The 12,576-nt window shown below is 42.3% G+C and overlaps 1 protein-coding gene across 4 annotated transcripts in view; it reads left to right on the top strand.

Annotated features, from left to right (window-relative positions):
- Positions 1 to 12,576, top strand: part of HDAC9 (histone deacetylase 9) — a 557,952-nt gene that overhangs the window by 409,128 nt on the left and 136,248 nt on the right. For all 4 annotated transcript variants that reach the window (XM_040433685.1, XM_040433683.1, XM_040433684.1 and 1 more), the window contains one exon: positions 2,279 to 2,517. In XM_040433685.1, coding sequence (XP_040289619.1) covers positions 2,279 to 2,517 — 239 coding nt within the window. The remainder of the gene's footprint in view (positions 1 to 2,278; positions 2,518 to 12,576) is intronic.

Here is a 12,576-nt window from a genome sequence, read left to right on the forward strand (position 1 = left end):
TCCGCAGCCCCCTCCGAAAAAAATAGAACATGTCCTATTCTTGTCATTTGTCCATGCATTACATATTGCAAGAGTCGCCTGAAGATGAAAATGTGGAAAGCACATGGCCGTAATCCATGTTTTGCGGATCTGTGATTTGTGGACTGCAAAACGGATGCGGTGTAAGTGCCTCCTAAGTGGGGTAAAATACAAAATGTTACAAAATATTTGCTCAAATAAACCCAAAAAGTTGCAAAACCCAAAAAGTTGCAATTTACTTCACAAATTCCCCCAATACAGGTGAAACTCGAAGAATTACAATATCGTGCAAAGTTTATTTATTTCAGTAATGCAAAAGGTGAAACTAACATATGAGATAGACTCATTACATGCAAAGCGAGATGTTTCAAGCCTTTATTTGTTATAATTTGGATGATTATGGCTTATAGCTTATGAAATCCCCAAAGTCACAATTTTGAGGTGCCCTTTCCTCAGTGGATATGGATTAATTAGCTGACAAGAGTGTGACACTTTGAGCCTAGAATATTTAACCTTTTCACAAAATTCAAATTTTAAGTTGCATTAATGCAATTCCTTTTAATTTGCATTACTGAAATAAATGGACTTTTGCACGATATTCTAATTTTTAGAGTTTCACCTGTATATTTAGTCTATTTGACTGTACCAGTAACAGTACGGCATTATAGGTCAGAAGATAATCACCACAATTTATAGGGAGAGTGATCATTTCCATTAACAATGCATATTTTTACTGTCATCTTGTCTTACATTATGCATTTAATGTCATCAACCCGTGTGGTCACATTGACCCTTACAGTAATTCCTATTTATGAACTTGCTCCACAGTTGGGCCCATATTAGATATTTATGGGATACTTAGACTTCATAGCATTTAACCACTTCCCAGTGACTGTGGACAGAATGCAGACAAGCCTCTTCGGAGATGCGTTGCTTTACTTGTGGCAGTACTTGGCAGTCTGCTAAAATTTTAGAACAATAAAGGTGTGAGAGGCTTGAAGCTCTAGTGGGGTTCTACTTCTCCTTGCGGGCATAAGAAGTTTTTCAAGTTTTGCACTTTGGGAAAATGTATGTAAATTAGCTCACTCCTAGAAGGAAGACAACTCTCTATAAAGCTACTTGTAGGTATTTAACCCAAAAGTCAACATCTGACCCATTAAAGAGTTTTGATACTTGACTAGGTATTTTACCCAAGCACAGTCTATGTAAAAAGGAATACAGCCACCTGTAACATCTTTTTCAGGGTTCTTGTTTCTAGTCAGAACAGAGCAGGGTACTGGTTGGCTGGGTAAGAAGGCTTTGTTATACCTCCTCAATGTGAAACTGTACCACCCATCCCTCCAGAGAGCTACATCAAAGGCTTCTAACCCAGCCAACCAGAAGCCTACTCTGTACTGACGAGGGGTAAGACCTCCGAAACATCTGTCTACAGATGGGTGTATTTTCTGTTTGGAGGACACTCTGGCTTGGCATCCTCATATTTCAAGGCTCTTTAGTGGGTTGGGCATTAACTTACAGATCAGCTACCTAAAGGTGGCTTTGGAGAGAGTTTTCTTCCTTTGGGAGGAGAGCTAATTTGAAGACTTAAAGGAGACGTCTCATCTTGGATAAGCCATCAATGTCATAAAGGTGGCGATCCCAGAGGACCCTCTAGGACCCGCTCCTATGTCTATAACTGGACCCGTGAAGCGAGTGAAGAGCAGCTGCGCAAGCACAGCCACCCTCCGTTCACCACTATAGGATTGCTATTTCCTGCAGCCCCATAGCGGTTAATTGAACAGTGACCATGCGGTGCGCTATCCATTCACCACTATGGAACTAATGATGAATACAGAGCTCACCACATGTGTGGCATGCTCTCCTTCCACCTGTTCTGGAGATAGGTTCAGGCCCAGCCTCTGGGACCTGCTCCTATCTGACATTCATGGAATATCCTAACAATCCTATGCCATCCATGTCTGAGATGAGCCAACCCCTTTAACGTAAAAGCATTTTAGAATACAAGCATAGATATCTATGGAACCGTTTGATGTTCTAAATCCAGTTAAGCTGAAGTGTGGGAGTTCTAGGTAATATACGTAATATGCACACTAAATTGTGGCTGCCAGAATATGATCTGTATTAGATTTTGCTCAGCTAATCAGAGTGTGCTTAACCTCAATTTTCAGATATCTGAGCTTCTGAACGCTTATCTTGGTTTTTAGACTTTTCTGTAGAAGATAATAATAATAAAGTATCTGCTGTTTGGCTCTTATTTCAGATATCAAGTCGGAAGTTCCTACAGGTTTGGACCCAGTTACACCACTGGATCTAAGGACAGATCTGAGAACAGTGATGCCAATTTTAGATCCCATGTTGCGGGAGAAGCAGCTGCAGCAGGAGCTCCTGTTAATCCAGCAGCAACAGCAAATTCAGAAGCAGCTGCTCATTGCTGAGTTTCAGAAACAGCATGAAAACCTCACCCGGCAACACCAGGCCCAGCTCCAGGAACACCTCAAGGTATCCATGTTAGTTATATTGTGCTAAACCGCAAACTGATGTGATACCGGTATTGGGGCTGGTTTTCTACAAAGTGGGGTTGGCACAAGCCAAAAAAGAACATGAGCAATGTAAACTTTACCATTCCAAGTAAACCTAAATAGGGTCTCTTCTGTCAATAGAAAAATGTAAAGCTTTAGGATGAAATTAAATTACTACACTGGGGTAAAGCTGAGTTATTATTTTTTATTTTATTTTGGTATTGCCAACTTTTTAGCTCTGCTCAGTTACAGCACAGCCATGGTCAGTGACTTCAACTTAGCTACAAAACAGCAAAAACACAATTTTGGGCTGCTCTCTTCCTCTCTTATGCTTTATACTACAGCTTTATGTGCTCAGATGTGTATAGGGACAAGCACATAAGGGAATAAGTGAATGGAACGTTGATAAGTAAGGAAGATTATAAAAAGTAACAAAAACACTAGTGGGAAAAATATAGGACAATCAGGTTATTGCAAAAAATCTAACCACTTTTAGCCACCAGAGGTAAAATATAACAGGCTTTACTTAATCTTTATAAAAATCCTTTGTCATAGGGTGCAGAATGAACCAGAAATGTGTAAGTGACAGCTATGTCCTGAAATATGCCCAGTCTGTTGATTTTTATGAAAATTAAAATAAAGCCTGTTATATTTTTCTTTCATTGTACGGAGTTGGTTTGGTTTTGGATTAAATGTGCTCCCTGCGCCTATGTGCCTTACTATGTGGTTATTGCCTCATATATACACTAAAGGCTATAGTAAAGTAGATGTAATTAGTTGGTACAATATGAAAAATGTCTAACACTTGAGTGTACAAGATAATGATTACATTCAAATTTGTAAAACTTCTATATTTTACTCCATCCCCAAACCTCTTGCATCTACTCCCTATTCCTTGTACATTATCAGCTCATATGGGACTCCTGCCTACTGGATCACTTATTTGTACTATGTAAAGTGCTACTAAACTTGATGCCACTATATTATATCTATTTAATCTATCTATCTATCTATCTATCTATCTATCTATCTATCTATCTATCTATCTATCTATTTATCTATCTATATATCTATCTATCTATCTATCTATCTATCTATCTATCTATCTATCTATCATCTATCTACAGTATCTATCTATCTATCTATCTATCTATCTATCTATCTATCTATCTCACCATGATAAAGTTAGCATCAGCCTTGGCTTCTACTCATGGCTATCCACAGAGTCGTCACTGAAATCTTCCATGATCACAGGACGCTATATATTAGTGCCCCATGATCTCAGAAGACTGTGTTGTTGGTGTTACCTCTGGGAAGACGCTGGGATGGTTTGTAGCGATTTCATTGTCCAAGTGGCTCCATTCGAAAATGTGAAAGTGCAATATTTCTAAGATAATTAGACATTTTGGTTCATAACGATGGTTTCCCTCATCTGTCTCGTAAATAGTGTCATTTTCTAGTTAGCTATAAGTGCTCACTTTACTCCTGAAAGACCTCTGAATGGAAATTGTAATGATGGGTTTACTCTTATGTTTAAGGGTTATTTAGTCCAGTATCAATATTTTTTTAAAGCTTAATGGTAGATTTCTAATTCAGACTAAAATTGAAGCTTGGAGCCAAGGAATAGTCAAGGTAAAGGAATGACAAAGAAATAGTACTTTTTAAAAAAATTAACAATTGACCCCATAGTGACTAGTGAGTATGTTCAGATATTCACATGCAGGCTGAGGGGCTTCTTGTAGGATCCCAGTGCACTCCAGACTCCGGACAGCTATAAAACTTCTTGAACATCAGGAGATACTGGGGGAATGTATCATTTTTATCTTTTATACCTTTTTTTGTGCAGTGTGTGCCAAATGTATCAAAAGTCACAGCTTGGTTGATAAATTTGGCACATCCTAAAACTGTCTAGAAATTCTACTCCTGTGTGTAACATGCAGAGGCTTCCAGCTTGCCTCTTGTCATTACCCCAATTTCTGGCCCCTGACTATCACTGTCCCTTACCCCCTATCTGACTTGTTACACACCGGTGTCTTCAGCACTCAGTAGAACGCTGAAGACAGACTCTCCTTAGCATCACAGTTAGAGCTTTCCTAAGAAGACTCTTTACACCCTGTTTTATCGTAAAAAGAAACACCTTTCCCTAATAAAGTATATTACTAAATTGTTTAAAATCCCTGTCCGTGCACTATAGTAAAAAATAAACTGAAATGACATTTACATTTTAAAGATGATTTGTCAGCTCTTCTGTCATGCCTGTACTACTACTACTACTTCATTCCACATGAAATAAAAATTCTGTAGTTTCTTTTCTTAGAACTCTGTGTGATGCCATTCCTCTCTTATTCCTCTTAGAAATGTATGAATCAATTGACAAGTAAGTGGTAGCAGTTGAGTTTTTTTCCCTACAAACTCTGACACTGTCCAAACACAAGTACACACCGCTTTCAGAACAGAAATGGTAACACCCAGTTATTTGTATGAGGAATAAAAGAAGAACAGCACAACACAGAGCTTTAGGCAAAGGTAATTCAAAATTGCTATATGATGAAGAATAATCATGGACTTTGGTTGGCAGCAGTGACAGTTTGTGATGGAGCAGAAAGCCGCAGCTCTCCTACTGATACAAGCAACACTAAACATGGGATCCATTTATTTGGATCAACTCAGCAGGATAACAGGCTGAACTGGATGGCCGTATTTCTTCTTTCAGCTTGCAAACTATGGGGATCATTTATTAAGACTGGCGTTTTAGACCCCGTGCGCTGGCGGTGGATCCTCCAAAGTTATGAAGAGGCTACATAACTTTTTGGGCATCCACCACCGGTCTAAATGTAAGACGGCTTCCTTGCTGGCTTAAATTTAAACCATTTTCTACGGCTTAAAACAGGCCTAGAAAATGATAAGTCAGACGGGCCTACCAGCCCTTCCCCGCCCATGCTGCGTCCGCTTTTTTAGAACTGACATAAGCAGGGAGAAGTCGCAGATTGCCAATGAGCCAAGTTTGGCTGAACTGGACATCCCTATTGTTATATTTTTTTAAACTGGTGATGTGGACTACCACTTTTCTGAACATTTTGCTATTTCTTTGTCAGAATTTTAGACCTGTGAAATGTCTCCTTGAACAACCAAGACTTTTAGGCCCAATGCACAAGACCGTATTTTGCATCCGTATCCGATCCGTATTTTTTGCAAATTATACACAGGGCGATTCATTTCTATGGGTCCGCAAAAAAAATGGATTGCACACAGCCATCATCAGTTTGCTGTCCCTATCTTATGTCTGATCTGCAAATTGTAAAACATCTCCTATTCTTGTCCGTATTGAGGACAAGAATAGTCCTTTCTAGTGATGGAAGTATAAAAAATACGGAGTGCACATGGAAGGTGTCCGTATTTTGTGGATTCGTGGTTTGCGGATCAAAATACGGACATGGTTTATGTGCATAAGGCCTTAGATAGGATGTAAAACATATACATCTTTGTCTTAGGTCCTGGATATCATGGCTGTTTCATAAAACTTTAGTCCCAGTCTCATAAGAAGTGGACCATCTGCACAGTAACAAAGCGGAGCACATTTATTCATCTGAACCTTGAGTCACTCAGTTGAATCTTCTCCAAGTAGCAAAGCAAAGGGATCAGATCCTGCAGCCGACTAAATGCTTGTATATTGACCCCTAGATCATCCCACAGCCATGTTTATTCACTCCGTGAAACTGAAAGTAGTCACGTGACCGCGGTCGGAGGCAGGAAAATCCAGCCGAAGGAATGAAGTATAAATCAAAGTAATTAACATCTCATTGCAGGCCAATATTTACGCTGTAAAGTAATGGCATTGAGCGGTCAGGGAATCGTCCTAAGCCTCCAAACGCCGCCTGTTTTGGAGCCTGTTAATGTCAGCTGGGAGCCAATGCAAATTAAAGTGGAAAGGGAAACACACTGGGTGTCTGTGGGAGACGAGGGCCTTCCAGGAGCTGTGTGGTCTGTGGAAGTCTTGGTGTGAAGTGGTGTTTACTCAGCGACGTGGACGTAGGACTAAGACGTAGCCCATTATTAGATAACGCTAGGTTTAGGCTTAGGAGCACAAGAAGCTCACATTTCAGTATATCCTTTTTTGAGTGCAGGTCGTCATTGGATTTTCTGAGCCTCATGTCTAGTAAATATGTACTAAACCTGAGATTATTATTAGAGGATAATAATAAAAATAATGTGATAAATAGTAAACATAATTGTAATAATAATAAGAATTTTCCATGAGTTTTCACCTAACTTTTCAGATAGTAAATTCTGTAGAAGTCGGCATTATTACATTTCCTTCCTTCTGCTATCCCTTTTACTCATCTGCCTGTGCACCACAGTTTTATGACAGTGCTGTAGTTCTGGTATTCTATTCATAAATGAAGGACGAAAGGGCGATCAGCATCGGCAGTACCTTAGGTCTCTCTGACATAGGGGAATAAGACTGTCTGAGCAGTTAAAGGGGTTTTCTGAGATTCTAATACTGATGATCTGTCTTCTGGATAAGTCTTCAGTATCCGATCAGTGGGGTTCCGACACACAGGACTCCCACTAATCAGCTGTTTGAGAAGGCAGCGGCATTTCCATTAGCGGCGCAGCATGCGCCTAGGCCATGTGACCGATGCACGTGACATTACATGGCCTTGGCTAAGCTGCAAGAACCAGTGCCTTCTCATATAGCTGATTGGCGGGGGTCCCCCCTCCTGGATGATACTACAGGGAAATCAAACACTTGTGCCAGGTTTTGTCACGGCCATGGCTATGACCGTGACTCCTGAACCGCATGCGGTTGTCAGCGGTTTTCATTGGTGTTCAATCACAGGTGAGGGCTGTGGTATTGGCCTCACCTGTGGTTGCCGCTGGCAACAGTATGTATGTGGCAGAGTAGCGGGCTGAGCTGTGCCATGCAGCTCGCTACGCTGCGCATGCGGTTTTGTGTGTGATGTGTGGATGTGTGCACTGTGTTTTATGTTATTGTGTGCACGTTCCCTTTAAGTGGTGTTTTCCCTTCCCTGGTGTTGGAAGGGTTAATCCCCTTCCTAGTGTGTGTGATCACTGGGTGTGTCCGACTGTGGGGTGTGGCTTCTTGGCCTATAAAGCCTCACTGCTTTTGCAGGCCTTCAGGTTGCTTCAGCCATGCTTAGCTGAGAGCAGCCTCATGTATTTATTACCTGCCAGTAAGAGCCACCCCTGTGGTCATAAACCTTAATGTCATAACCATATTGTGCTTAAGTTATTTCCAGTTATGTGTGATGTCTGTGTGATGTTTTATATGTCTCCCTTTGTGCAGCTATGGATCTGGGTCCCTGTGTGGGGATGCGTTTATGATCTGCACCCTGCTAACACAGGGATCCAGTCAGCAAGGCTGTGGCAGGTAGGTGGAACTCTAGTTCACCTGCCATATCCATAGAGCTGTTTATGTCTCCCCTTTTCCTGCAGCTTGGCCGTTGAGACTCCTGCTCCTCCGTGTCTAGGAGGAGTGGGCTTGTCTTACTCAGCTCCTAGGTGAGGGTCATCTTGAGGGCCAGCAGGGACTTTTAGGTTCCGGAGCATGGGCCCTCCTACCATCAAGGTTGGCCCATGTAACTAGGAGCTAGGGTCAGGTTAGGGATGCCTTAGGAGGTGACCTGCTCCCTAATCCTGTCTACATGGCCAAGCAGCCGAAACATCACCGGGCTCCACACGGCTGAGGATTTCCCCCATCCTCAGCCGTGACAGGTTTGCCCCATACAGTAAAAAGTAATTGCTGGGTGTCCTAGCAGCAGAACACCCTGTGATTAGACAATCTTTGCTGAACCTTTCTAATAAATTTCTTACATACAGCTCAACATGGTTCACCAAATTACCTTCTCTCATACTGCCTCCCAAATTTTCCCATATACTGCTCCCCATGGTACACCAAATCACCCTGTACTTTTCTCACATACTGTTCCTCATTCCCTTCCATTTCACATAATGCTTCCATTCTCACATACTTCTCACCATGGTCTCTCCAATATCACATACTGCTCCACATGGTACACCCTTTCTCATATACCGCTTAACATGGTGTCCCCTTTCTCACATACTGTTCCCCATGATTCCCCCCCTTTCTCACATAGTTCTCCCCATGGTACACCCTTTCTAACATACTGCTCCCCATGGCCCCTCTTTTCTCATATACTGCTCCCCATGGTTTCCCCTTTCTCACATACTGCTCCCCATGGTCCCCCTTTTTTTACATACTTCCCACCATGGTCTCCACTTTCTCACATACTGTTCCTCATGCCCTTCCTTTTCACATAATGCTTTCTGTGGTCCCCCCTTTCTCACATACTGCTCCCCATGGTCCCCTCTTTCTCACATACTGCTCCCCATGGTCCCCCCTTTCTCACATACTGCTCCCCATGGTCCCCTCTTTCTCACATACTGCTCCCCATGGTCCCCCCCTTCTCACATACTGCTCCCCATGGCCCCCATTTTCTTATATACTTCTCACCATGGTCTCCACTTTCTCACATACTGTTCCATATGCATTTCCTTTTCACATAATGCTTTCTGTGGTCCCCCTTTCTCACATACTGCTCCCCATGGTCCCCCCTTTCTCACATACTGCTCCCCATGGTCCCCATTTTCTTATATACTTCTGACCATGGTCTCCACTTTCTCACATACTGTTCCTCATGCCCTTCCTTTTCACATAATGCTTTCTGTGGTCCCCCCTTTCTCACATACTGCTCCCATGGTCCCCTCTTTCTCACATACTGCTCTACATGGTCTCCCCTTTCTCACATACTGCTCCACATGGTACACCCTTTCTCACATACCGCTCCCCATGTTCCCCCTTTTCTTATATACTGCTCCCCATGGTCTCCCCTTTCTCACATACTGCTCCTCATGGTGATCCCTTTCTCATATACTGCTCTCTATAGTCTCCCTTTTCTCACATACTGCTCCTCATGGTGACCCCCCGACCACTGGTTTAACTGAACCAAGCTCACAGCATCAGAAATCCCTACGAGTGAGCTGTGAGTTCAGGTCAGTTAAACTAATGGTTGGGCTGGGACACATGCAAGTAATCCGGATGGTTAATACATCCGCAAAACCCTCATGTGAATAACCCGTTAAAGGACATGGTTCCTATGGTTCTGTGATTTCCTCCACCTTCTTCTTGTCTGTGTCATCTACATTTTATTTCTTCTTTTCTTCCTTTGTGGTCCTGGTGTAGAACTTTTGCAATGTGACTATGGTCCTGCACCCTTTTTGCCACAATTTGCACAAAGTTGAAGGAAAGCTCTCTTGTTTTGCCACAATTTTGCACAAATCGCAGCAAAACAGTTTTTTAAGAGAGACAGGCCAGGTGACCCACTATGTCACAAGCCTACTGAGAATCTGCTCATTAGGGCAGATTACCAGGGTAAGCCTAGTGTAGAGACTTTTTTTTAGCTCAACTTTTCAATTTTAACTATCAAGCTACAACTCCAGTCCAACTGAAGGAGTAGTCCTGCTGAGAGCCCCTACTGATCACAAGAAGGGGAGTCCTGTGTCACTCACATGAATGGAGCAACAGTTCAGAATGTGCAACTCCATTTATCTCTATGGAACTGATGGAGCTATAGTAGCTGAGCGCTATACTTGGCTTCTCTTCACCAGTTCCATAGAGATGAATAGAGTATAGGCTCGATGACTGCTTCCTTCATACCAAGGGACACAGTACCCACTGTCTCATGATTATAAGGGCCACAGTTGTCCACCCCCCACTGTTAAGGCAAATACTCATGTGGATAGGTGATAACTTAAGCCTTAAGTTTCCACATCTTTGTCAGGTGGATTCCATAAATTTTTCAGAGTATGCAACATTTTTCTGGGCCTTTAGAACCGCATGCATTTTATACTATGGTGTGTACTGGGCCTTAGATTAGCATTAATAGACCGGTATCAATATTATATTCAGGTATATCAGAAGGCCGATTAAACTATGTATTATTGCAGTCTACAGCTACGCATAAGATGATATGTCTGATACTTTAGTTATAGTTGTGTGGCTTTCAGTGCATGTTGAGAGTTGTAGTTCGGCGGCATAAGGAGAGCCCCAGGTTGGCCACCCATGTATTATATTGTGTGCAATCTGGTGTCTACAATGTGGCGCTCCCGTGATACACTATGATTCCCGCGCACAGTTTAGCAGTATTACAGGTTGCCACTCGGTGCATGATTAATGTCTCTCCACTTCTGAAAGGTTAACATTGCTTTTGATTTTGGTCAAATTGTCCCAGGGCCACCCCCTCTAAGCAAGCAATGGGGCAGCAGCTTTCTTTAATTCAGCAAATCTGTTTCCTGCATAGTTGAGTAGATTTTTCATATTAACAGGGCTTCCATTGTCATTCTTCTTGTCTGTTTTCCAAAAAGGAAAAGAGTGACTAGGAATGTTTCTCTCAAGAACATTTACAACTGACTGTGAATGGTTCCCCGGGGCATTGCTTCCATTAAGTTCTTTACAAAGAAATGTGATTTCCAAGAAAGCTCAGGTTTTGCAATATGAGCTGCTGGGGATGTATGGGACACAGCGTACCACCCATTGCCCTGGCACGGGACAGGTTAATGCCTGGGTAGGATCTAAGCTCTCTTTTAGGATGAAATGATCCCATTGTTTTCCCACACAGGCATTACGCAGAGAGTTTATTTGTTTAATTGCCCAATTTTCTTCTGATTCTTTAAGCTGCATTTTTTTTAACGACTGTAATTCTGAAAGTTACAACTAGACATTAATAAATTATTCACTAGGTTTGTGTCAATAAAATGGAAAAAATCTGGGTATTTTAAGATAGGTTTGGACAAGTGCATCGATGTTCCAAGATATAATCCAGCCATATCCAGTAGAATCACTGAATAACCAGTGGGGCCGCAGGAACTAGCTGGAGGGTGTTTTAGAGATAGGGAAAGCCAGCAATTGATCCTTATTACCTTGTCCATGCCCCTACCATAGCTCTGTTCAACCTCAGAGCTGTACTGTAAGGCCTCTTTCACACGTCCGTGATGACATCCATGACAAGATGGTCAGTAGTTTATCCCTGAAGATATCTGTGAAGAATCCATGTTTGGTCCTTGCGTCTGTTTTTTGCAGTCAATGTGTCATCCATATTCCACAGACAGTGCTAGGCTGAAAATTAATTTCCAGAGCTTCTACCAATGGGCCATGAAAACCATTGACCAAACACAGATGCCATCCATATTGTGTCAGTGGTTTTCATGGCTTCATAGACTTCAATGGCTGTGTTTGGTCCACATCATGGACCAAGATCGTGCATGTCTCCGTGGTTACTCCACTAACTTACGGTCAGTGGAAAAATCACGGATGTGTGAATAAACATATTAAAGTCAATGGGTACGTGTGCTATGCATGGAGAACATGGACAGCACATTCTGTGATTCACTGACATCTGAATAAGGCCTAGGGAGGATTTTCGACCTGTTGACTTTCAGGTTTCTGCAGCGGTTTTCATCTGCATGCTGTGGATCTGTCTGCGGCTATATTCAGTCCCCATGCAGACACCTGGCATGGTTTCCAGCAGTTTCTATGCAGAAACCGTAACAAGTGGGAACATGTCCTTTAACTCCTTCCCGTCCAGCGCCATACATGTGCAGCATCCCACATATGTGTGTAAAAGGGACACTTTAAACATCTGCATATTTATTTAATGTATTTGCAATGTATGGTATTTCCTATTTATTAGGCTGGCAATGTCATTACACCCATCTGCCCCTAGGTGGTGTTTGCACCACCTAGTATATATAGCTTGGGGTGTGTCTAGCTCAGGGCATTCCAGTGTAGTGTGTTGTAAAGAGGAAAGCAAGTGTATGGAGGAGAGAAACAGGCCTTATTCACAATGTAGCTGCAATTTCTTTCCTCTGGGACCTGATCAATCCTGGAGAGGACAAACTAAGAGTAGTTACAGCAGCTTAGCACTGGACAGTAAGTCTACGTCGAAATATGAAGCAAGCCTAGTAAAGGTTAGAGCTGAGTCTGGCCTATGGACTTCAC

The sequence above is a fragment of the Bufo bufo genome, chromosome 5, assembly GCF_905171765.1.
Source record: "Bufo bufo chromosome 5, aBufBuf1.1, whole genome shotgun sequence".
Classification (NCBI taxonomy): Eukaryota; Metazoa; Chordata; class Amphibia; order Anura; family Bufonidae; genus Bufo; species Bufo bufo.